Consider the following 27,500-nt stretch of genomic DNA (forward strand, 5'->3'; position numbering starts at 1 on the left):
GAAAGTGCTTTGAAGAAAAGTTTGAGCTGAAACAGTGAAACTGCAGCACTGATCAGACTGAAACACACCTGGAGCTGATCTGATTTATTTTAATTAATTAATTAATTAATTTGTTTATTTATTTATCACTTCTAAAGTTTATATTTAGTGTTTATTAGTGAAAATGTATTTAGTTTGTTTTCCTAGATTATTAAATACAAATGTGAGATAAAAGGAAGTTTTTCCTTTTTTTCTTATCAGTCTTCAAATTTAAACAGAACAAAAACAACTACAGTAAAACCTTTACATCTTTTACTGTACTTCTGAAATCTAAACTGTTCGTGTGTGTGTGTGTGTGTGTGTGTGTGTGTGTGTGTACCTGTAGTCTGATTGAAGCGCTGCATTAGAATTGCCACGTTGACTTTGAAGCTCTCCTGATGCATCTGCATAATCTGTGTCTGTGTGTTCCAGTAATCTTCTCCCTCATTGTTTTGGATCCACTCTGTCTTTGTGATCATTTTCCTGATGTTACTGTCGTAATATTCAATCTGCTGTCCATCCACCTGACCAACAACAGTGAACTCTGGGAAATGTATTCCTGGTGTAACTCCAGTGTAGACGTACTGCAGAGAGTGTTTCACTGTCAAATAATAAACACACACATTAACACACTAATACAACACACACACACACACACACACACACACACACACACACACACACACACACACACCCGGCGTTTCCAATAGCTCAAGTCGTCTCCTCTCCAAGGAAAATACACTGAATAAAGCCTTATTATATCTTTACATACTCTTTTATTATGTTTTTATACAAGATTTGTTATTTAGAAATGTATTTTCCAATTTAATAACATAAAACATAAAAACGGGGTCATTTTGAGGGTTGGAACGGATTAATGCCATTTTAAGTATTTTTAATATGAAAACTGATTTGATGTGCGAGCAAATTGAGATATGAGCTCGTCCACGGAACCAATTAAACTCGTAGGTCAAGGTACCACTATATTTCTCTGGGGAGTTTATCTTTTGTCATTGTCATGCGCCACCGGTGAAAGTTTTTCTCCTGATGCCGTGCAGCTCAGAACATAGGTGAGGTGCGTTTTTTCGTTTCCGTTCGGACATTTTATTGGTCTAATGTTATGGGGTTCAGTTTTTTGGCTTGAAGTTTGTGAAACCGGGAAAAACCCAGAAAAAATCCATAAATTAACCGCTTCGTTGTTTAAGCCGCGGGGTTCAAAACATGGGGAAAAAAGTAGCGACTTATAGTCCGAAAAATACAGTCTTACACTTACACTCTCTCACTCTACACACACTCTGCTTTTATTGTGAAGTCTTTTATTAATGATTTTAATCCTATAATCATCTGATACAAAAACACATCACTGTACATTCATCACTTTATTATTATTTACTCTGAGAAACATCTATAAATCATATAATAATAATAATAATCTTCTTCTTCTTTTGGCTTCTCCCATTAGTGGTCTCCACAGCGGATCATCCGTCTCCATACCACCATGTCCTCTACATCTGCCTCTTTCACACCAACTACCTGCATGTCTTCCCTCACCAAGTCGATGAACCTCCTCTTTTCCTCCTTCCTGGTGTCTCCATCCTCAGCATTCTTCTACCAGTATAACTCATGTCCCTCCTCTACACATGTTCAAACCATCTCAAAACATCCTACATGTGCTGTCCCTCTAATAAACTCATTTCTAATCCTGTCCATCGTCGTCACTCCCAACAAACATCTCAACATCTTCAGCTCTGCTACCTCCAGCTCCACCTCCTGTCTTTTACTCAATGCCACTGTCTCTAAACCATACAACATCTCAGGTCTCACCACAGTCCTATAAACTTTCCCTTTTACAGATACTCTTCTATCACAAATCACTCCTGCTATCACTCTTCCCCACCCACTCCACCCTGCCTGCACTCTTTTCTTTACTTTCATTACTTTGCACTGTTGACCCCAGGTACCTGAACTCCTCCACCTTCTCCACCTCTTCTCCCTGCAACCGCACCACTCCACTGCCCTCCCTCTCATTCACACACATGTACTCTGTCTTACTCCTACTGACTTTCATTCCCCTTCTCTCCAGCGCATATCTCCACCTCTCCAGGCTCTTCTCCACCTGCTCTCTACTCTCACCACAAATCACAATATCATCCACAAAAATCATAGTCCAGGGAGACTCCTGTCTGACCTCGTCCGTCAACCTGTCCATCACCACTGCAAACAGGAAAGGGCTCAGGGCCCATCCTTGATGCAGTCCAACCTTCACCTTGAACCAGTCTGTCGTTCCTACTGCACACTTCACTGCTGTCACACTGTCCTCATACATGTCCTGCACCACCCTCACATACTTCTCTGACACACCAGACTTCCTCATACAATACCACAACTCCTCTCTCCACCCTGTCGTACGCTTTCTCTAAATCCACAAATACACAATGCAATTCCTTCTGTCCTTCTCTATACTTCTACATCAACATTCTCAAAGCAAATAAGGCATCTGTGGTGCTCTTCCTCAGAATGAAACCATACTGTTGCTCACAGATGGTCACCTCTTCTCTCAGCCTGGCTTCCACTACTCTTTCCCATAACTTCATGGTGTGACTGATCAACTTAATTCCCCTGTAGTTACTGCAGGTCTGCACATCTCCCTTATTCTTAAAGATCAGTACCAGCAAACTCCTTCTCCATTCCTCAGGCATCTTCTCACCTTCCAAAATCCTGTTAAACAATCTGGTTAAAACTCCACTGCCATCTCTCCTAAACATCTCCACGCCTCTACCGGTATGTCATCTGGTCCAACCGACTTTCCATTCTTCATCCTCTTAATCGCTGCTCTCACTTCCTCCTTACTAATCCTATCTACATCCTGCTTCACCAACTCCACATCCTCCAACCTTCTCTCTCTGTGATTTTCCTCATTCATCAGCTGCTCAAAATACTCCTCCACCTTCTCAACACACTCTCCTCACTAGTCAACACATTTCCTCTCCATCCTTTATTGCTCTAACTTGCAGTACATCCTTCCCAGCTCGGTCCCTCTGCCTGGACAATCACTACAAATCTTTTCTCCTTCCTTAGTGTCCAACCTCTTATACAGCTCCTCTTATGCCTTTTCCTTGGCTTTCGCCACATCCTCTTTACCTGCTGCTGCATCTCCTTGTTCTCCTGCTTACTTTTCTTATCACTCTGTCTATCCCACTTCTGTTTCTCCAACCTCTTTCTCCTTATGCTCTCCTGCACTTCCTCATTCCACCACCATGTCTCCTTGTCTTGCTTTCTATTTCCAGATGTTACACCAAGTACATTTCTAGCTGCCTCCCTCACCTCATCACTCCTGCAGTAGTTCCCCAATCATCCAGCACCTCTTTACCACCACCAAGCCCCTGTCTGACCTCTTCCCTGAACCTCACACTACACTCTTCCTCCTTCAGTTTCCACCATCTTATTCTTCTTTCAGTCCTCACTCTCCTCCTCTTCTTCTTCACCGCCAAAACCATCCTACAGACCACCATCCGATGCTGTCTAGCTACACTGTCCCCTGCCAACACCTTACAGTCTCCAATCTCCTTCAGGTTGCATCTCCTGCATAGCACATAGTCCACCTGTGTGCACCTTCCTCCACTCTTATCGTCACCCTATGATCCTCCTTCTTCTTAAAATACGTGTTCACCACTGCCATTTCCATCCTTTTGTGAAATCTACCACCATCTGCCCTTCCACATTCCTCTCCTTAAGACCATACCTACCATCACCTCCTCATCACCTCTGTTCCCTTCACCTACATGCCCATTAAAGTCTGCCCCAATCACCAATCTTTCATTTCTAGGTTCACCTTCTACCACTTCATCTAATCTTTCCTTTTCCTCCATCTCACAACCCACTTGTGGAGCATAGGCACTGATGACATTTATCATCATCCTTCAACTTCCACCTTCACGATCATCACCCTATCAGAAACTCTCTTCACCTCCACTACACTCTTACTGTACTCTTCCTTCAGAATCCCCCTACACTATTTCTCTTTCCATCCACACCATGATAGAACAGTTTAAACCCACCTCCAATGTTCCTGCTCTTACTCCCTTTCCACTTGGTCTCCTGAACACTCAGCATATCTACCTTTCTCCTTTCCATCATATCAGCTCCCTCTCCCTTTACCAGTCATAGTACCAACATTTAAAGTACCAACCTGAACCTCCACTCTCCTACACTTCTTCTTTTTCTGCCTTCTCTGTAGACGTCTTCCTCCTCTCCTTCGGCCAACAGTAGCCCAATTTACACCGGTACCCTGTCAGCTAACGATACCTGTGGCGGTCGTTGTTAACCCGGGCCTCGACCGATCCGCTATAATAATAATAATAATAATAATAAATCTGTGAAGCCTGACATCAGATTATTAACAGAAAAGTATATATTTTGGAAACTGAAGTGTTTACTGGTCTTTAAAATAAATTAAAAATCACAATAAATTACCAAATACAAATGTGATTTTTCTTTTGTATGATATTTGAATTTACTGACCACAACAATTGTTATTTTATTACAAAAACAAAGATGGCTTATTGTATTTGAAATGTTCACTCTTCATCTTCATCATCACCCTCCTCATCATCATCATCTTCCTCTATCTGCTCTAAATCACTTAAATTTCCATCCATAAACATACCAATCACAATTTAACAGTTTATTTACATCTGAAAATATACAGAAATAATAATCGTGAATTCTGAATTTATTCTCTGAATTAGTAAAAATAACATTTAGATTATAATATTTATTTATTTATTTATTTATTTTACTGAAAAGACAAATATTTACAAACTACAATATCAGATTGGATGCACAAATATCACAAATATTTCATTTCAACTGGTATCGAATCAGTTAAAAATAATTTTAAGATGATCATTTACTGATTTTACGGAAACATGGCTCAACAACAACATTCCCAGCAGCGCCATTGAGCTCGGGTGTCCCAGTGTTTTCGGGCGGACAGGACGGCAGAGGACTCTAATAAGCGCAGAGGTGGAGGTCTGTGCATGGACTCTACTGTTACTGAAAGTCCTCACTCTGTTCATTTAGAGTATTTGATGATTAAGTGCAGAAGCTTTTATTTACCGAGATAATTCTCAGCCATTGTTGTGGCTGCAGTGTACATTCCGCCGGATGCTAATGCTGAGCTAGCTATGGAGGAACTGCATGCAGCTATCAGCAAACAGCAGTCTGCACATTCTGAAGGAGCTATCATTGTTGCTGGAGATTTCAACCACTCCAACCTGAAATCTGTTTTCAAAAATTTCACCGCAATGTCTCCTGCTCCACCAGAGGGGACAAAACACTGGACCAGGTGTACACAAACATACCCCTCCCCCACTTGGGTCAGTCTGATCACCTCTCTTTCTTCATGCTACCCAAATACACACCACTGATCAAACGTGTGAAACCAGCTCTGAGGACAGTAAAGGTATTTCAGTATACTGACTGGAACATGTTCGCCTCACAGGCCACACTGGACTCTCACACAGACATGGACATTTACACATCATCTGTTTTGGACCATATTAACACATGCATTGACAATGTCACACACGTGAAATGCTTTCCAAACCAGAAGCCATGGATGAACTCTGAAGTCCATCTCCTGTTGAAAGCAAGAGATGCTGCGTTTAAATCTGGCAGTGCAGAGGACTACAACAGAGCCAGGGCCAACCTGAAAAGGGGCATCAGGAAAGCAAAGCTCACATTCAAACTCCACATAGAAGAGCACTTCCACAACTCTGACCCCAGACGCATGTGGAAAGGCATCCAGTCAATCACAGACTACAAACCTACAGCTCGAACTCAACCAACCAACTGTGCCTTCCAACTGGACAAGCTCAATCACTTTTTTGCTCGTTTTGACCAAAGCACAGGACATTACACAACAACCACGGACTCTTCTACTGCTTACAGCCCACTTTCAATTTAAACAACTGACGTCTATTCAGTGTTCAGCAGAGTGGATGCACGAAAGGCAGCTGGCCCAGATGGCATACCGGGACGTGTTCTCAGAGCATGCGCTGGACAACTGGCACAGGTTTTTACTGACATTTTCAACCTGTCACTGGCCCAAGCCACGGTACCAACATGCCTGAAGACCACTACTATCATACCAGTGCCTAAGCACTCAGCTGCTAAATGCGTGAATGACTTTCGCCCAGTTGCACTCACCCCATTGCTATGAAGTGCTTTGAGAAACTGGTCCTGAATGACCTCACTGCGGGCCTACCACCTACACTGGACCCACACCAGTTTGCCTATCGCCGGAACAGGTGAACAGAGGATGCAGTTTCCACAGCTCTTCATTCTGCTCTCACCCACCTGGATAAAAGCAACACATACATCAGAATGCTGTTCATTGACTTTAGCTCTGCGTTCAATACAGTCCTCCCCACTGTACTGATCACTAAGCTCAGTGAACTGGGTATCTGCACCTCCACTTGCAGATGGATTCCGGACTTTCTCACCAACAGACCTCAATCTGTCAGGTTGGGCAACCAGGTATCCTCAACCCTCATTCTGAACACTGGCATACCGCAGGGCTGTGTTCTGAGCCCACTGCTCTACTCCCTGTTCACCCACGATTGTGCTCCTCTGTATAACTCCAACATCTTCATCAAGTATGCAGATGACACCATCGTGGTTGGCCAGATTGACAACAATGACGAATCGGCCTACAGGGAAGAGATCCATAATCTAGCAGCGTGGTGTGCTACCAACAAACTGACTCTCAACGCCACGAAGACTAAAGAGCTCATTGTGGACTTTCGGAAATCCAACAGCAGGAGACATCTACCAGTCAACATCAATGGAACTGAGGTAGAGCGAGTCTCCAGCTTTAAGTTCCTTGGAGTTCACATCTCTGAGGATCTGACATGGCAGCAGAATACTTCAGCCCTGGTTAAAAAAGCACAACAGCACCTGTACTTCTTGAGAAGTCTCAAGAAATCTCATCTGTCCCCGGGGATTTTAATGAGCTTCTACCGCTGCATCATTGAGAGCATCCTGACCAACTCCATCACCGTATGGTACGGAGGCTCTACTGTGTGTGAACATAAAGCCCTGCAAAGGGTGGTCAAAACCGCCCAACGCATCACTGGCACCCAACTACCTGCCAGTGAACACCTTCACCACAGCAGATGTCTGCGCAGCGCTCACAGCATCATCAAGGACTCTTCACATCCCAGTCATAAACTGTTTAACCTCCTTCCATCACGAAGGAGATACAGGAACTTACGCACCAGAACCAGCAGGATCAGGGACAGCTTTTTTCCATCCACCATCACACTACTGAACTCTACACTACACCGCTAATCACTACACAACATCCACCATCACACTACTGAACTCAACACTACACCGCTAAATCACTACAAAACAAACATAAACAAAAGACTGTATATAACCTCTGTACAATACATGTACATACTTCATATTATATCTTTTTCACTCCTCAGAACATCTGCACTTTTATATCTGTATGTATCTTTATCATTACTGTACATTCTGCCCAACATTTCACATTCATTTGTGTACATAACCTGTGTGTATGTATATATATATATATATATATATATATATATATATATATATATATATATATATATATATATATATATATATACAACTACAGTGGAACCCGGTTATATCGATGTCCTAGGGGGTCGCCAAAAAGCATTGAGGTAACCGATGATCGAGATAAACGAAAATCAAAATGGCGGCAGTATATTAACGTGCTTGAAATTTCTTTATGTACATGATGTGCGTTAATAAATGAGAATGTGCATGCACGTGTTTTTGGAGGGTTTTTTTACACAACAGCGTTGCTGCGATTTGTTTAGCATCATCACCAGCTCCTATTTTAACTTCCACACTCTCACTGTCCGTTATTGTTGGTATATGTTGGTTCACGGCGGTCGTTGTTATCGCGCATGCGTATCCCGGTACGTGTCTTCCCACCGGCACTCTCTCAACGGCTGCGCTTTTCTTCCCAAAGTGCAACAAAAGGCATATGTGCACTAACTAACAGCAGAGATTCACCAGTATACAATACAACACCTGGAGCAGCTGTAAGACTTGATTTTTCCGCCACTTCCGCGAGTTCTTCTGCTGCTGCACCGAGATAACCGATGTTAAATGGCAAATTTTTCCCCCTTGTGCTCGAGATATCAGGGTTCGGCGACATAAAAAAAGTCGACATAACCGATAAAAAATGCTTAGAAAAAGCGAGAATTTGGCGGTTCCACTTCAAAACGTCGACTTAATAGGGTTGTCGAGGTAACGAGGTCGAGATAACCGGGTTCCACTGTATATATATATGTTTAGTAGACTGTTTATTCGACTTGCTAATTACTCTTCAATGCCACAGCCTTAAGAACCATTCCTGTACTTCTTAATTATGTCCATATGTCTCTGCACTGTTACTGCCTTATATTTATTCACTGTACATATGTTTCATATTTTTTATATATATATATATATATATATATATATATATATATATATATATATATATATATATTTATATAGTCGACTGTTTATTTAGCTGCTAATTCTAAAATGCCATTTTTTTTTTCCAAGTCCAGTACATAATACTGATAAACTGTGTGTGTGTGTGTGTGTGTGTGTGTGTGTGTGTGTGTGTGTGTGTGTGTGTGGTCCCTTAAGGTGGTGTATGCTGCGTCCCACTTGGTGGTGCTGCTTACTGGACAGAATTCATTATCCTGCCAGTACTGGCATAATTTCCTTTAAGAAACTGGTAGAAAGCATCATTAAGGAAAGAACTGTTACATTTCCAGTAAGAAGATTTGGGGGTTGTAAATTGTGTTAAATGTAAATGCACTGGGTTGTGGTCCGAAAGAACCACTGGACCAATTTCACAGGATCTTACACAATTAACAAATCTGGAAGGCAAGAATAGATCAATACAAAAGAACTGTATAATATAACCAGCTCTCCTACACATAAACAATATGGACTGCAGCAGAGGAAGCATTCATTTCCCAACTGTCCCTCAACACAATCTAGCAGGGTAGGGAGAGGGTTAGGACACTACTTTCACTCCAAATAAGTGAAGTGTGATTGTAGGCCAGCACCAGCACCAGCACCAACACCAGCCTCTTCTCCTTCTCTTTCACATCCAGCGGGTTTTTCAAAGCGGAAAAAAACTATAAGCTGCCATCTTGTTCAGGGTCACGTGACCACCTTATGTTTTTAGGTGTATTGTGAGTAAAATTATGGATTTATAAGATCTGAATTCAGTTTAAGTTTGTATTTATATTTTACACAGCGTCCCCATTTTTTTGGAATAGTGTTTGTAAATAAATGTACAGACAGTAAAGATGACAGAACTCACCTGCAGTGTTGGGGTAACGTGTTACAAATACCGTGCGTTACGTAATAATATGACTTTTCTGGAGTAACGAGTAAAGTAGCGTTACTTTATAAATGTACACATTAATATCTGAGTTACTTTTAAAAAGTAATGCGAGTTACTTTTCAGTTAAATTATTTTGCATAAAAAATCAATACTGAATTAAAATGAACGTAGAATCGCGCAGTCACACGTGCGAGCCGCGGGAACAGAAGCTGGTCAGAAGCGGAGATGGCAAACCAGAGCATTACATCACTGTGATGGACATGCCCCCCATCCGAGGTTGTCCCCCAAAAAATTTTTTTTTTAAATCGCACTCTCCATTATATGTATTCCCTATTATATAAAAATATATGTATGTATACCTAAAATAATTGTGTAAGTAGGAAAAAAACCCGCAAAACTGCATTTAGAAACAGTTGAGTTCCCCCCTTCCCTTCCTCACAGTGGTTTGACCCACTGCCTGCTTTCCCAGTTCATCTCACCTTCTCTACACACAGTCAGGTGTGTTCATCTCACCTTCACTACACACGAGTCAGGTGTGTTCATCTCACCTTCTACACACACAGTCAGGTGTGTGTTCATCTCACCTTCTACACACACGAGTCAGGTGTGTTCATCTCACCTTCTCTACACACACGAGTCAGTGTGTGTTCATCTCACCTTCACACACACGAGTCAGGTGTGTGTTCATCTCATCTTCACTACACACGAGTCAGGTGTGTGTTCATCTCACCTTCACTACACACAGTCAGGTGTGTGTGTTCATCTCACCTTCTACACACACGAGTCAGGTGTGTGTTCATCTCACCTCTACACACACGAGTCAGGTGTGTGTTCATCTCACCTTCTACACACACGAGTCAGGTGTGTTCATCTCACCTACTCTACACACACGAGTCAGGTGTGTGTTCATCTCACCTTCACTACACACACGAGTCAGGTGTGTGTTCATCTCACCTTCTCTACACACACGAGTCAGGTGTGTGTTCATCTCACCTTCTCTACACACACGAGTCAGGTGTGTTCATCTCACCTACTCTACACACACAGTCAGGTGTGTGTTCATCTCACCTTCTCTACACACACGAGTCAGGTGTGTGTTCATCTCACCTTCTCTACACACACGAGTCAGGTGTGTGTTCATCTCACCTCTCTACACACGAGTCAGGTGTGTGTTCATCTCACCTTCACTACACACACAGGTCAGGTGTGTGTTCATCTCACCTTCTACACACACGAGTCAGGTGTGTGTTCATCTCACCTACTCTACACACACGAGTCAGGTGTGTGTTCATCTCACCTTCTCTACACACACGAGTCAGGTGTGTGTTCATCTCACCTTCTCTACACACACAGTCAGGTGTGTGTTCATCTCACCTTCACTACACACACAGTCAGGTGTGTGTTCATCTCACCTTCTCTACACACACACACGAGTCAGGTGTGTGTTCATCTCACCTCTCTACACACGAGTCAGGTGTGTGTTCATCTCACCTTCACTACACACACAGGTCAGGTGTGTGTTCATCTCACCTTCTACACACACGAGTCAGGTGTGTGTTCATCTCACCTACTCTACACACACGAGTCAGGTGTGTGTTCATCTCACCTTCTCTACACACGAGTCAGGTGTGTGTTCATCTCACCTACTCTACACACACAGGTCAGGTGTGTTCATCTCACCTTCACTACACACACGAGTCAGGTGTGTGTTCATCTCACCTTCTCTACACACACGAGTCAGGTGTGTGTTCATCTCACCTTCTCTACACACGAGTCAGGTGTGTGTTCATCTCACCTACTCTACACACAGGTCAGGTGTGTTCATCTCACCTTCACACACACGAGTCAGGTGTGTGTTCATCTCACCTTCACACACACGAGTCAGTGTGTGTTCATCTCACCTCTACACACACGAGTCAGGTGTGTGTTCATCTCACCTTCTCTACACACAGGTCAGGTGTGTTCATCTCACCTTCACTACACACACAGGTCAGGTGTGTGTCATCTCACCTTCACTACACACACACAGGTCAGGTGTGTGTTCATCTCATCTTCACTACACACACAGGTCAGGTGTGTGTTTATCTCACCTTCTCTACACACACGAGTCAGGTGTGTGTTCATCTCACCTCTCTACACACACAGAGTCAGGTGTGTGTTTATCTCACCTTCTACACACACAGGTCAGGTGTGTGTCATCTCACCTTCTACACACACACACGAGTCAGGTGTGTGTCATCTCACCTTCACACACACGAGTCAGGTGTGTTCATCTCACCTTCACTACACACACAAGTCAGGTGTGTGTTTATCTCACCTTCTCTACACACGAGTCAGTGTGTGTTCATCTCACCTCTCTACACACACACAGTCAGGTGTGTGTTTATCTCACCTTCTCTACACACAGGTCAGGTGTGTGTCTGCGGCTCAATTAATGTTTAACTCCATTAACTAGTGTATTTTAATCACTTTAAATAAAGCGATTCTCTTTAATGTAGATGATTTAGACTCATTCATAAATTAGTTGCGGAAGAAATGCTGATTACGTATGTAATTGTCCATGAATCTGCTCTATTAGTGATTAAAATATCACTTATCTAGTGAACGTTAGCTTGTGTACAGTAGCTTGTAGCATAGCACACTGACACTTCCACACCAAAGCCGTTTCTCATGCAGTGTTTTATTTGGGACGATAATGTTAATTTAACATTAACACACAATTAGCATATTGTTTATCTGTGCATTTACTAAATGAGCACTGTGCTACATCTGAACACCACACTGTAATTTTATAATCAATTTCTATTCTGTTATTAAATGTCTTCATTCATTTGTAAATAAAATGTTAAACATTTTTTAATTCCTTGTTTTTATTGTTGTGATTATTTTTTTTATGATAGTTTTACTTTATTTATGTAAAGCAGTTTGAATTATGATTGTAATTGACGCAGTCTCTGTGCTACAATAATAATGATAGAAACAAAGTTTTTCACTGTGGGGACACTGTGTCTTTATACTGTAAGTACAATTTGACTGTATTATTTGTGTCCCCCTTCAAAAATTGCTCATGAGAAATTTTATATGTAATATCCCCCCTACTGTTAAATGAAATTTACGCCCATGAACGTAACTTTACCCAACACTGCTCACCTGCTGATGAAAGCTGAAGAGTAAATAGGAGAAAGATCAGAGTTTCCATTACTGATCTGCAGCGCCATCATTCACTTCCTCTACACTTTCCTCTAATATTATATTCAACTTACATTTTAACTCTCTTTAACCCGGTATTTAACTCGGTTTACTCGGTAAAACAGATCCAAATCCTCCTGCTCTTCCGGCGTTTACTGAGTACAAGTTGCTGTTTTAACCTGAGAGTTTGGGGGCGGAGCAACAAGTGAGGAAAGTATTATTATCATATCGCCCCAGTTTGGGCCAATCAGAATAGAGAATTTAGTCTCGCGGATCATCTGTATTCGTGATCCGCATGTTTGACTTGGCACAAGTGTTTACGCTGGATGCCCTTCCTAACGCAAACTTACCTATTTATCCGGGCTTAAATGCATTTAGTATTATCTTTACAAAATGAATTTAGTTTGTTTACATTGTTTACGAGGAACTTCGTGTCAAGAGACTCACTGAGCCACACATCTGAGATATGTTTAAATGGGAATTCTAAACTATTAGAAGAAGCTAAACCTATAACACAGTCCACAGTCTGGGAAAACATTGAACATCTGGGATTTTATTTACATTTAGAAGACAGAATAAGAAAGAAAGAGAAAGAAATAAAAAAAAAAACTCATATGAGCTTCACTAGTCCAGTGATAATGTTGACTGGCCGTGTTTAGCAAGACTAGAGGTGAGGTCTGAATCCTGTGGGGCACTGTGGCAGGGTAGTTGGTGGACTTGGTTTGAGTATTACAGTAACCGTTTATCTCTAGAAATATTTACACACAACGTTACACACAACACTGATAGTGTTTACAGAGGGTACAGTGTGGAGTTTGCACAATGAGGTGAGAAACAAAACACATTCAGTGAGCAGGACAGATTCTGACAAACTCAAACCAGTCTGCTATCAACAACATGCTACAAATAATTAGATCATTGCTGAATGTGCAGGTTCACATCCATCCTAATAAACTGCACTGCACCATATCTAGATTAGAAATGTGTAAATAAAGACTACTGCTGATTTCCCTTTAAAAACAATAACACGCTTCTAAAACCACTGATAAAATGTGGCACTGAAGAGACTTTTCACCAAATTTCACCTCCCAGGTAAAGAGGGGACAAGAAGCCCAGGGTAAAACTGATAGAACTAAAGAAATACACAGTTTAGATGATAGAAATCAAAGAAGAATTTTAGATACTTACATGCTTAATTCTGTGCTTTATGGAAGAGCAATAAGAAAAAAGCCCAGTAGATCTCATTATACTGCAAACACTATGGTGATGTTTAAAAGCTGCCTGGGACCTGTTTATAAACCATATAGACTGGTACATCTGTGATTGTGTTCTTACAGTTTTTTTGGATTGCTTAAGCACGATTTTCAAAAACAGGGCTCGTGTTTTCAAAACACTACACACAATTAGCACAACCACACACCCAATTAGCACAACAAAAAAATGTCATTTTTTAAATTTTTTAAATTTTTAAATTTATTTTCTATTAAGATTTAGCTAATGTTGAATCAACCTATTTTTGCTCCAATCATAGGAAAGATAACGTAAAAATCAATGCAAAGAGACAAGGCGATCACCTTCCTCAATGTAATGCAGCTACCTCTATTTGTTGAACCAGTTTACATTGAATGAACGAGACTCATTTCCCAACTGCCTCCCTGAATAACTAAAGTTGGAACATTGGTGAGGTCACGGGACACGTTTTGCTTATTGTCATTGTAGGCATAAGCATTTTTTTTTTCAATTAATACAATGAATTTTTAAGTTATTAAAATTCGTAATTTTTTGTTACAAAATTTGAATGATTTATTTTTAACACCGCACCCCCAGCACCACCATTTTTTCTTGTGCTCCGAGACAGGGGGCGCTGCAGCACCCCTACCTCACGGGTAATGATCAAGATTCACAAGAGGGCTTCAATATTTACAGTTTTTTTGGATTGCTTAAGCACGATTTTCAAAACAGGGCCCGTGTTTTCAAAACACTACACACAATTAGCACAACCACACACCCAATTAGCGAAACACTACAGATCCCTTGCATAATTAAACACTCTTGTAAAAACTATACACTTCTGTGTAAAACACACACTTTGTTACCATATGAAACACACGTTTCACATTACTATACTCTGTTTGCAAGAGTTACACTCTGCTGTGATAAACCTAAAACACTTTTAGCACTTCTACTTCCCTATGATTAGAGTAGACTACTATCAATAAAGTACAAATATAATGTAAATTCACCAAACACTACACAAGACCAATGTTGCAGACTGAAGAAACTCATCTGTTAACACGCCCAAAATGTTGACATGGAGATTCATAATACTGTAACAAAACGTCACTTTACGTATTGTACTGTAAGTTCACTGTGAAAAAAAACAACAAAAAAACTAGACATTGTCTCTTCGCCTAGCTGCATCTGGCCAGAGAATTTCATCAACATCGCAGGCAATGTTGTCATTCGCAAGACACCTTGGAAAGAAACGTCTTGAATGATGAATCCATCCTTGCATTGCTGCTACCTCCATCTGGTCACAGGCCTCCTCCATGGATGGATGAGGGGTACCTCAGCCTGGAGACGGAGATCATATACCTTCCACCGCCATGCCAAGAAAAACTCTTCTATAGGGTTGAGAAATGGAGAGTATGTTGATGTTGCTGAAACCAGTTCTGAACCAAAGCAGAGTGGTGGAAAGACACATTGTCCCAGAAAACAATGTATTGCATATGATCGATTTGATTTGCTGCTGTTATGTTGTGCAATCGGTCCAAGAATGTAAGTATGAGTGCTGTGTTGTAAGGGCCCATATGGGCATGGCGGTGAAGGACCCCATTCTGTGTAATGGCTGCACAGAGTGTTATATTACCCCCACGTTGCCCTGGGACATTGACTATAGCCCTGTGACCAATGATGTTTCTTCCCCTCCTTCGTGTTCTCGACAGGTTGAACCCAGCCTCATCCACATAAATGAACTCATGCTGGATCTTCTCTCCATCTATTTGTAAAACTCTCTGAAGAACAGTGTCATGCAACATTGTGTAGTATACAATAGTTCAGTAATTTCACAGGAAAAGGTAACAGAAGTGCTGATAGTTCATATAATACAGTACAGTGAGCAGTTACTGAAACCGTGCAGATGTTTTTGATATGATGATATTTATACAATACCTATTTTCCAGTCGAAATGTTCTTATCACACTTACTACTGTGTATCGGCTTAGATTTGGCTGTATTCGCAGTCCAGCCTCCCTAAGAGTCAGCCCGTGGTTGACAACGTGGTCAACCAGTGTTGTGCGGATCTCATTTGTCAGATTCGGTCCTCTTTGAGCACCTACTTGTCTTCCTCTTCCTCTACCTCTACCTCCAGCATGGTCTCCATCTCTTCCTCTTCCTCTGTTGATTCCTCCTCTGTTGACTCCTCTTCCTCCCGTTCCTCCTCCTCCTTGTTCTCCTCCTCGCCTTACTTTTCTCTGACTCTACCCTTGTGCTTGAAGATCGGTGAACTCACCTGCTGTATTTTATAGTGCTTATACACCTGATTGGTGTGTCTGCAATTAAGCAAACAAGTGTTTGCACACCTCATGACTGCGTTTGAACCAATTGGTTGGACGGTGCAGTAATTTGAAAGTCAGTGCTTTGGTATTGCAAGGAAGTGACTACATGGACATACATAAAAGCCTCTTGACTTGGTAGATTTTTGTGTGTAATGTATGTTAAGTGTGTTTAGTGTTTTGCAAATCACACAAGTGCAACAAGTGTGAGGTTGACATTGTGCTTATAGTTGTGCAAATATGGGCTGATGTTTTGCCTCTTGAGTGTAAGGTTTTGCTAATAGTGTACTACTTTTAATTTTAGTGTGTAAGCAATCCAAAACAACTGAAAGCTGTAAAGAAAATCTGAATAATTGATCAAAATTCCACCTGATCACTGCGAGCGATTAGTTTGTTCATACAGGAAGTGTCTTGCTGTACAAGCAAAAGCTCTTCCATCAGGTATTAAATAAAATTTTATTTCAGTTAGTAAATTCAATACTTTTCCCCTGTGTCATTTCACTTTATACAATATAATATTGCTTTAACTAATCAGATTTGGCAACATCTAGCAATCGTACAATAATATCTGCATTTTCAAGTCCTATATTCATGTTGATTTAATAGCTGTTTTTTATTATCATTATTCCACAATGACTGACAGATATGAAATTGATTTGGTTGCAGAAACATTTACAAGGCCATTTTCAAGATGGACTTTTTAAGAAAAGCTGGACATTGTGAGGAAAAGTCGACGCTTTTTTGTTGCTGCTGAATTGTGTTTATTGGGTTTAGTAACAGCATTCACTCTCACTGTATGAGATTCCTGTCTGTGATGCAGCTATTAAGAGGTGGATAGATCCACTTTTCTATTGTAATAATGTCTGGTCAAAAACATGTATACATATTCGTGACCTTTCAATTTGTTTAATCACATTATTTGACCCATTTCTGCATATTTTTAGACATTGCAGAATCATACTAAGATTTTGTGTTATTCTTGTGGTGTCCTGCCTTCTACAGCTCCTCTCCTCACTGCTCTTTCCTTAGTTATTTAACCAAGTAAAACATGCAACCCAGCCATTAGTGTTGCACAAGTCACGTCACTCTTAATGCCGGTCTCAAGCTCGGATAAATGGGGAGGGTTGTGTTAGGAAGGACATCCAGTGTAAAACATGTGCCAAATTAAATATGCAGATCACAAATCAGAAATTGGGCTACTGTTGGGTGAAGGTGGAGAAGGAGAGAGGAAGACGTCTACAGAGACGGCAGGGAAAGGAGAAGTGTAGGAGAGTGGAGGTTTACAGGTTGGTACTTTGAATGTTGGTACTATGACTGGTAAAGGCAGAAAGGGAGCTGATATGATGGAGAGGAGGTTGTTCAACAAGATTTTGGAAGATGAGAAGATGCCTGAGGAATGGAGGAGGAGTGTGTTGGTACTGATCTTTAAGATTAAGGGATATGTGCAGACCTGCAGTAACTACAGGGGAATTAAGTTGATCAGTCACACCATGAAGTTATGGGAAAGAGTAGTGGAAGCCAGGCTGAGAGAAGAGGTGACCATCTGTGAGCAGCAGTATGGTTTCATGCTGAGGAAGAGCACCACAGATGCAGTATTTGCTTTGAGAATGTTGATGGAGAAGTATAGAAGGTCAGAAGAAGTTGCATTGTGTGTTTGTGGATTTAGAGAAAGCGTCGACAGGGTGGAGAGAGGAGTTGTGGTATTGTATGAGGAAGTCAGGTGTGTCAGAGAAGTATGTGAGGGTGGAGCAGGACATGTATGAGGACAGTGTGACAGCAGTAAAGTGTGCAGTAGGAACGACAGACTGGTTCAAGGTGGAGGTTGGACTGCATCAAGAAACGGTTCTGAGCCCTTTCCTGTTTGCAGTGGTGATTTTGAGTCCTTAGCTCTGTGTTTTTCTGTCATGTAGCGTTATGTTGTTTTTTGTAGCACCAGGGTTCGGGAGGAACGTTGTTTCATTTCACTGTGTACTGCGTCAGCTATATATAGTTGAAATGACAATAAAAGCTTCTTGAAAGAAGAAGAGGAAGAAGAAGAACCAAGTGAAACATTCATGTTACCATACAGTGCCTAAAGTTTAATTGTCTGACTTTTCACATATTCACCTTATAACAACACACGCACAAACAATAACAATTTAATGAGTCAATCCTATTGAAAACTACAAGATTTAGAGACTGAACAGAAATCAGACTCTGACCAATCAGAATTAAGGAATCACTTGCGTCATTATTGTTGTAAAAGAGCTAAGGAGTGGCAGTTTAATTTTGAAAGTTATGCTAGAAAAAAAAGTAATTCTGAGCTATAATTTATGATGTATAATTACTGATAACAGGCAGCATTAAGCGCCACAGCAAACCTGAACAGTACCGAAGCTCCTGTAAAGGTTTTACATCTCACTTCAATCTATACAAGTAATATTACATGTAACCTTCTATCAGTTTCTCCATGCAGTGCACTTATAAGTAAAATAGTTTCATTTTGTGTGTGCATGTGTGTATATCTCAGAGATAAAAAGAGTAAATGTGGAACTGCTAGTAAAAAACATGTCCTGAAAGGAACAAATATCTAAAATATTAATCAGAGTAACGAAAATACATTTTTACATACCTTTGACACACCATGTGTGTATATAAAATCAAAGCCTGCATAAATCAATTAGAGCAAGCAAAATACATGAGTAGTAACAGCAGATTCACAATAAAATATCCCCCATTTATACACAGCGGAACTCAAATGCAGATTGGCAGATAGAGTGTCTTGAGAAATGTGCCACTGAGGGTTGGTCACCATTGGGGAAAACAATGCTAATCCAAAATCTATAAGCGCAAACAACTATAATTTATAGTTCAAAATGGAACAAAGTGTGTGTGTGTGTGTGTGTGTGTGTGTGTGTGTGTGTGTGTGTGTGATCCTCCTCTTCCTCTCCTCCTCTCCTAGAAAAACAGACAGACAGAAAGAGGATGAGTTTTGAGGAGAGATTTAATATGAACACAGACGTTTCTGCTGGATTTTCCCTCCACACACAGATTAATATTCCAGATTACAGTGTAAACATCATCATGTCTTACTCTCTCACTGCAGCAGGATCACACACTCTCACACTTTAGGAGTTATTGGAGGAAGAATCTCCTTCAGAGGCTGTAAAACATTCAAATCATCACAAAGTGAAATCAAAACACTGCAGCACATAAACACTGTAGTGGATTTAAACATCATTTATGGATCATAAAGTTTCACTTACAGGGTTTGGGTGGAACAGGTTTAAATCCTGAAACACAGATGATGATCACACAGTTATTATCAAACCTCAGTTTTGCTTTTACTTTAAAAATATATTCATATTAATATCAGGTTGTTGTTTTCTAATTTATCAATTTATAAAAATATGTGTAATGTTCATTTAATTCCCTTTTAAAAATTAAAGTGTAAATTTGTTCTCTGAAAACATTTTCCTTTCTCCACTCACCAGAGTTCTTCTTCTTCCAGACCACAATTCCAGCCACAACAGCAACGAGAACAACGAGAGCCACGATGATCCCAACGATGATCCCAATCAGTCCTCCATCTGATCCTCCATCTGATCCTCCACCTGTTAAATCATCACAGAGTGTTTATTATCTTCTGCATCAGTAAATCAGTGTTCACTCTGTAAATGTGTAGTGTATCAGGACCTTTTAGATCTACCAACATCTCCTTCTCCAAGCTGCTGTGCTCAATCACACAGGTGTAGGTGTGTTTCTGCAGCTCCTCAGCTGAGACTTTCAGAATGCTCCTCGTCTGGAAGCTTCCATCCTGATTGGGTAACGTCTCTCTGAACTCCACATCCTCATGTACGTCCTCTCCGTCTTTCTGCCAGGAGATCATCACTTCCTTGGGGAAGAAACCTGTAGCATGACACACCACCTCTGGAAAAGACGAGTGTTTCTGGAACACAGATGCTGTAGGAGGAACTGCAAAGACACACAGACACACAAATATTTATAAAATATGTATATATATATATATATATATATAAAAAGTCTTTTTTCATATTATTAGAAGATGTAATGTACAGACCTTTATAAAAATGAATTAATGTGTGTAGTGTTACACTTTTTACACTAAATTCTTGGAGATGGGGTACAGTGGAACCTGGTAATATCAAGGGCCTAGGGAGACGCCAAAAAGCGTCGAGATAACCGATAATCGAGATAAACGAAAATCAATATGGCAGCAATATATTAATGTGCTTGAAATTTCTTTATGTACATGATGTGTGTTATTAAATGAGAATGTGCATGCACGTGGTTTTCAAATTTTTTTTACACAACAGCGTTGTGACGATTTGTTTGATTGGTCATGCGGATGGAGAAAACCTGTAATGCGGATAAGGAGGCGGAAGCCGAAGTAAACGCAAACAAAGTTTATTGAGACTCAGGAGAGAATCCACCAATACTTGTAGCGAAGCAGTAATATCCAGTGCTGCGCTCCGGGGCGTGGTCCACGAAGTTCTGTGAAAGCAGAGACAGTTCGTCCAGCAGGATCGGGAATCCGGGGCCGTTGAGAGAATGCGGAGTCTAAGAAGAAGGGTACGTGGCGGGATACGTAAACGCGATTACACAGACCGCCATGAACCAACACATACGATCATGCACAAACAATAACAGAGGGGAGGGGCTTAACTTGGAGATGGGATGAGCGAGTGAATGAGAGTCAGGTGTGTGTGATCAGCATTACTGCGAGGCGCTCCATGCGAGAAGAAGCAGGGTGCTGAAGGGGGCGTGGCAGGGGGATTCCTGACATAAACGACGTTAGTGGCAAATTTGTCCCCCCTTGTGCTCGAGATATTAGGGTTTGGCAACATAAAGGAATCGACATAACCGATTAAAAAATGCTAAGACAAAGTGAGAATTTGGCGATTCCACTTCAAAAACGCCGACTTAATACTGTTGGCGAGTTCACAGAGGTCGAGATAAGTGGGTTCCACTGTACTGCATTTTTCACTCAGGACAACAGCTTAGTGTGATGTAGAGATATGGGGGCGGATCTTCACAAGTGTCATACTATAGTATAATGAGTGTTCATAGGAGAGACTGCTAACAGTAGTGTTCACTAATCTTTCAGTCCAGTTCTACACAAAATGTTTAAAAGTCACCAGGGATTTTACACGTCAACATTTTCTGTCTGCAAGCATTTTTGCACAGAGTAGATTACATATTATTACCTTTCCTTTCCAAAATCTCTTTGCCATAAGACACAAACTTCTTCAACCAGTCAATACAGGTTGTCTCCAGGTAATTCTTTTGGAAACGAGCCTCAATTTCCTCCCACTTTTTTTTGGTCAACAGAGCTTGAGGTTTTGGAGCGATCCAAGTGAGACCTTTCATATCTAAACTGATGAAATCTTCTCCATCATAACCATACTGGCTGTATCCTTCAGTGGTGCCATCATCATCAAGCTCACAGTCAGACATCCACTGTACTGTGTGAACTCCTGCGTGTACACACACACACACACACACACACACACACACACACACACACACATACACACACACACACACACACACACACACACACACACACACACACACACAAAGGGCCATTAGGGCACATTACACTATACACTTTATTGAAATCTTCACCACTAACATATTTACATTTAATTTACATTAATTTTTGTTCTCTTAAACTAAAATCAGTAAATATACAATATATGATCTATTTAGTGTATAATATGAGAGTTTATCCTGTAGTATGATCGTATAGTGACCACTAGGGATACAGCCAAATATATTATTTATTTATCTGAAGTGATGTTATAAATTATTACATGATCAGTGTGTGTGTGTGTGTGTGTGTGTGTGTGTGTGTGTGTGTGTGTTTACCTGTGGTGTGATTGAACCGCTGCATTACTTTATTAACATTTAATTTAAAGTTCTCTTGAGAATCCTGTAGCTTCTGTGTCTGACTCTCCCAGTAACTGGGATCGTCACCTTCGACCTTCCTGATCCACTCTGTCTTTGGGATATCTTTCCTGATGTTACTGTCATAGTAGTTGAACTGTTCCCCATCCACCTGACCCAAAAGAGTGAATTCTGGGAAATTTACTCCTGTAACTTCTGTATAGAAATACTGCAAAGTGTGTTTGACTGTAAAAAACACATTATACCATGTTAGTAGCTCAAACACACATACACACACAAACAGTTACACTAATTTACTTTTACATTTACGAACACACATGTTCATTCACTATCACACACAATCACACATTCACTCTCACACAAACAAAGTAACACAAAGCCATTCAGGTTTAATCACAAACACACACAAACACAACATACACACAGCTTTATTCACAAATACACTTAAACACACAAATAGTAACACACATACAACCTTAATCACTAGCACAGTCACACACACAGCTTTAATTGCTATCACCCTATTTACATGCACACAAACAGTAAAATAAACAATAACACACAGTTTCAATCATTAACGCACACACACATGTATGCACAACCACATATATCATATGTCTGGTAAAAATTTAACAGACTTTATACACCACACTATGATTAAGTTCTGAAGATCATTGTGAGCCAGGTAAACAATAGACTTGCTCTCCTGATATGATGGTAACGACTAAGACGTGGAAAAGGAGCCAGTGTGAAGAAACGGGTGCAGTCATGTGGCAGAGAATTCAAACTGTTACACTACAAACCCAATCCCTGCACCAAACACACTGGCAGTTTCTCCCTAACTAATGGCTTAAATATTTCCTTTTGACAGTTTAGGGTTACCACCTCCACCATAGACCAGAAAAAACTTACATGTCAGGCTGGGGAGGAGAAAGGACTGGTCATTTTAGATCTAGATATGAGAAAGGTGTTACAACATTAAGACAAGAAAAGCAAGTGGCCTGGATGGTATACCAAGATGTGTTCTAACTAGCACCAGTTTCACCATCTGACATAGGATCCTGGACTTTCTGACCAGATGCCCCCATGTTGTCAATACAGAAAACCACATCTTCTTCATCCTCACCATCAGCACTGGACCTACCCAGGGCTGTGTCCTCAGCCTCCTGCTGTACTACTTCTATACCAGTGACTGCATGACTAAACACCAACAGGAGCTATTTAGAGAAAGTGGTTTCCCTGTCTATATTGTAGCACAAGAGAAAAGTCCCTCTAAATGTTTTGAAGATTAAGGTGTTGACTATTGAATTCCAGAGGAAACAGATAAAGAAATATAGTCCCCTGATGAACAATGGGGCCAAAACCAAGAGAGTGGGCAGCTTAAGGTATCTTTGGATGAGTTTCACGATAGTTTTATTGCCTATGAGACCTGGCCAGTTCAAGGTCTCCCACAGAGAGTGGAGAGATTTCTTTACTGGGGCTGTGGAGAATCTTCCTATAGGAACAAAGGCCAAAGACAGAACAGTGATATACAGAGAGTGGTCATGGCAGTGGAGAAGGACTTTTTCCTTTAGGACCCTCCCTTGCATCAAAGACATATATAACCAGTGATACAGGACGAGTGCCAGAAGAATGATTATAGACTTTCACGATTCGGGATACAAACTTTCATCATTGCAAACACACACACTACATGTTTAATCATTAACACACACTCACAACCAGCAACAAACACAGCTTTAATCACTCTTTCACACACTTATCATTAGAGATACTTGTGAGTGGGATTCATGAATCCACGAATACAGTGAATTCTAAGACGCCTGTGAGTGCCATCTAGTGGAATTTAATCGCAAAGCAGCCAGAATCCCTACTGTCTTAATTAATTCGAAGATTTGAATCCGTAAACGAATTCGGATTTCTTATCTCAATCTGCAGCCATCAAATACAAAATTACCTTATAATTTCCTTAAAATTTGTATAAATATATATTCTCAGTTTAAAATTTTGGTATATAGAATTATGGATTTATAAGATTGTCAAATCTTTGAATTCTGTTTTATTTATATTTTACACAGCGTCAGAACTTTTTTGGAATAGTGTTTGTAAATAAATGTACAGAGAGTAAAGATTACAGAACTCACCTGCTGATGAAAGCTGAAGAGTAAATAGGAGAAAGATCAGAGCTTCCATAACTGATCTGCAGCGCGCCATCATTCACTTCCTCTACACTTTCCTCTAATAGTATATTCAACTTACATTTTAACTCTCTTTAACCCGGTAAATAACCCGGTATTTAACTCGGTTTACTCGGTAAAACAGACCCAAATCCTCCTGCTCTTCCGGTGTTTACTGAGTATAAGTTTCTGTTCTAACCCGAGAGTTTGGGGGCGGAGCAACAAACAGACAAAAGTATTTATATAACCGCAGTTTGGGCCAATCAGAACAGAGAATTTAGTCTCGTCATCAGGAACTGAGGAGAAGTGAAGAGTGCAGGATTATACTGAAAGTGAAAAAATAATGACAGAGGTTAAAGAGTTTATCATCATCACTCTGTATAAATTACAACTGTTTACACAATGAAACACACTTAATATAAATCACATTGTTATTATTAGTTTTTTGTGTTAAAATTATTTTATTATATAAGGAATATTTAACTAGGAGATTCATAATTATCTTTACAAAATGAATTTAGTTTGTTTACATTGTCCTGGTTAAATGAATTAAATTCGTTTTTTAATTACTCTTAAATAACAGATCTATTTAATTCATTATACTTAATTTATAAACTCATTCCTTTGTTCTTACTGTACATATACACAGAAACCTGCCCTGAATGTGAAGCATTCGGTGGTGGTATCATCAGAGTTTGTAAAATGTTTACTACCTCAGAACCAAGGCAACATTTTATTTCAATAATTCAAAAATGTCTAAATTGTCTAAAAAAAGATTCCTTGAAGAGCATGGTTGCAATTGCCTATACACCTAACATTTATCAGATGTTTAATGATTTAAAAAGTACAGTGACCAAACAAACACAATTTACCAACAAAAATGTTTTTAAAATATTGCAGGAGGATTTGGGCAAATTTGAACAGCTACAGGAAATATGGTTTTACCAGTTAATGCATAAAACAGTATTCAAATTGTTATTAGTTTATGCACAATGTGTTTTCTGTTTTTATGACAAAGATGAAATAAGATGAGATAAGGAGAATCCTGAATGGTTCACAACATTTTTGTAGAACTGTGTTTTGGAAAGAAGAAAACCACAAAGCAGTAAACATTTCCATGTCTAATAATATTTATAACATCATAAAGAGGGGGATCACAGATTTATCCTAACCCTATATTTTCACTATAATTACATTTTAATTTTCATATATATACCTTTTTTAAAAAAAAAAACAATAAGCTAAAATATGTCACTGATTTATCTTCATATCACAGAATCCTATTTATGTAGAAGAAATTAAAAGGTGCATTGTCAGATTAATACTCCTGTTCTACACACACCTCATGCAAGTGACAGGGTGTGTGTTTTGGTGTGTTTCTGTTAGGTGTGTTTACTCTGTGCCTGTAGCAGCACTGACAAAAACATGCATCATCAGTTACTAGGAAGAAGCTTGAGGAGCAGATAAATACCTAAACTGAAAGTTTGTAGTTACAAGAAAAAAACACGAGACTTCAGCTGCATTTGTTTTTCTGAATAATTTTTATTATACTTTACCTTTGATTATTTCTTATTTAAAAGTGAGACACTGTTATATTTATAGAGCTTTATACATTAAAGATGATTTAGTTGGTGAATAAAATGAAATAAATGAATAAAGCTTCAAATTAGGACATGAAGATAATTTTGTTGAACAGAAACACTTGAGACACAGTGGGATAATGTTCACATTTACACACAAAAAGAAGGTCTGGAATAAAACGAATGATAAACACTGATCAGCCAATAAGAATAATACTGATACCACCAGAATAATACTGTGTAGTTCCTCTTTGTGACACCAAAACAATTCTGACTCGTTGAGGTTTGGACTCCACAAGTCTTCTGAAGGTGTGCTGTGGTATCTATGTTAGAAACAGTTCTGTAACAATGTTTATGTAGAAGGAACATAACACCAAACTAAAATCCACATGAACACCGGGGTCTAAGATTATTCAGCAGAATATCACCTGGAGCATCACCCTGCTTCTCTTCTCCCTACACTCATGCTGTGATGCTCTGTGTGACTCATTTTTATAAATTTTCATCCATTTTGACACCAATTTGAGCTACAGTAGCTTTCTGTGGAATCAGACCAGATGTGTCTCTACTTCTAATGCATCAGTGAGTCATGAGCACACATGACCCTGTCACCGATTCACTGCATATCAGACTAAACCCCCGAGACCAGATGTTCTGGAGATGCCTGACCCAGTTGTTCAGATCCTTACAATTGCCCATTTTTCCTGTTTCCAACACATCAACTTTGAGAACTGACAGTTCACCTGCTATCTAACAAAATACGACCCATATACAAGTGGCAGTGTAACAAGATAAATAAAATTATTCATCTCATCTATCAGTGGTGTTAATGTTATGGTGGATCGTAGAACCTAAGTTTTCAGTGTAAAACATTCTAAATGTATCAGGTGACTGCCTAAAGCAGTTTCTCCCCCTGATTCAGTCCATTCAAAGGAATATTTCAAACGAGGAACTTCGTGTCAAAGACTCACTGAGCCACATATCTGAGATATATTTAAATGGGAATTCTAAACTATTAGAAGAAGCTAAACCTAAAACACAGTCCACAGTCTGGGAAAACATTTAACATCTGGGATTTAATTGACATTCAGAAGAAATAATAAGAAAGAAAGAGAAAGAAAGAACATACAGCTATATATGAGCTTCACCAGTCCAGTGATAATGTTGACTGGCCGTGTTTAGCAAGACTAGAGGTGAGGTCTGAATCCTGTGGGGCACTGTGGCAGGGTAGTTGGTGGACTTGGGTTTGAGTATTACAGTAACTGTTTGTCTCTAGGAATATTTACACACAACGTTACACACAACACTGATAGTGTTTACAGAGGGTACAGTGTGGAGTTTGCACAATGAGGTGAGAAACAAAACACATTCAGTGAGCAGGACAGATTCTGACAAACTCAAACCAGTCTGCTATCAACAACATGCTACAAATAATTAGATCATTGCTGAATGTGCAGGTTCACATCCATCCTAATAAACTGCACTGCACCATATCTAGATCAGGAAGTGTCAATAAAGACTACTGCTGATGCCGTATGGTTTACTCAGGACTGGTGTGTGTGTGTGTGTGTGTGTGTGTGTGTGTGTGTGTGTGTGTGTGTGTGTGTGTGATAACTTTCTGAATCAATTTGATTCTCACCTTCAGTCTGGATAA

General features: G+C 40.1%; 2 protein-coding genes across 4 annotated transcripts in view; both read right to left on the reverse strand.

The window, feature by feature from the left end:
* Positions 1–24,476, reverse strand: part of LOC124380962 (BOLA class I histocompatibility antigen, alpha chain BL3-6-like) — a 30,760-nt gene extending 6,284 nt beyond the window's left edge. The window contains exons 1-8 of one of the 3 annotated variants that reach the window (XM_046842319.1): positions 24,234–24,473; positions 22,051–22,314; positions 21,387–21,656; positions 19,855–20,133; positions 19,650–19,760; positions 19,425–19,451; positions 19,252–19,321; positions 18,237–19,116 (exon numbers count right to left, since the gene is read on the reverse strand). In XM_046842319.1, coding sequence (XP_046698275.1) covers positions 19,287–19,321; positions 19,425–19,451; positions 19,650–19,760; positions 19,855–20,133; positions 21,387–21,656; positions 22,051–22,314; positions 24,234–24,306 — 1,059 coding nt within the window. In that variant the 5' untranslated portion in view covers positions 24,307–24,473 and the 3' untranslated portion in view covers positions 18,237–19,116; positions 19,252–19,286. Of the gene's footprint in view, positions 1–358; positions 620–18,236; positions 19,117–19,251; positions 19,322–19,424; positions 19,452–19,649; positions 19,773–19,854; positions 20,134–21,386; positions 21,657–22,050; positions 22,315–24,233 lie in introns of those variants that run through there. The other 2 variants (XM_046842317.1, XM_046842318.1) reach the window with 2 other exon arrangements.
* A 2,501-nt stretch (positions 24,477–26,977) lies between these two features.
* LOC124381011 (MHC class I polypeptide-related sequence B-like) overlaps positions 26,978–27,500 on the reverse strand; it is a 4,263-nt gene continuing 3,740 nt past the window's right edge. Inside the window, exon 4 of the mRNA XM_046842373.1 lies at positions 26,978–27,118. Within this exon, the coding sequence (XP_046698329.1) occupies positions 26,978–27,118 (141 nt within the window). The remainder of the gene's footprint in view (positions 27,119–27,500) is intronic.

The sequence above is a fragment of the Silurus meridionalis genome, chromosome 27 (assembly GCF_014805685.1).
Source record: "Silurus meridionalis isolate SWU-2019-XX chromosome 27, ASM1480568v1, whole genome shotgun sequence".
Lineage (NCBI taxonomy): Eukaryota > Metazoa > Chordata > Actinopteri > Siluriformes > Siluridae > Silurus > Silurus meridionalis.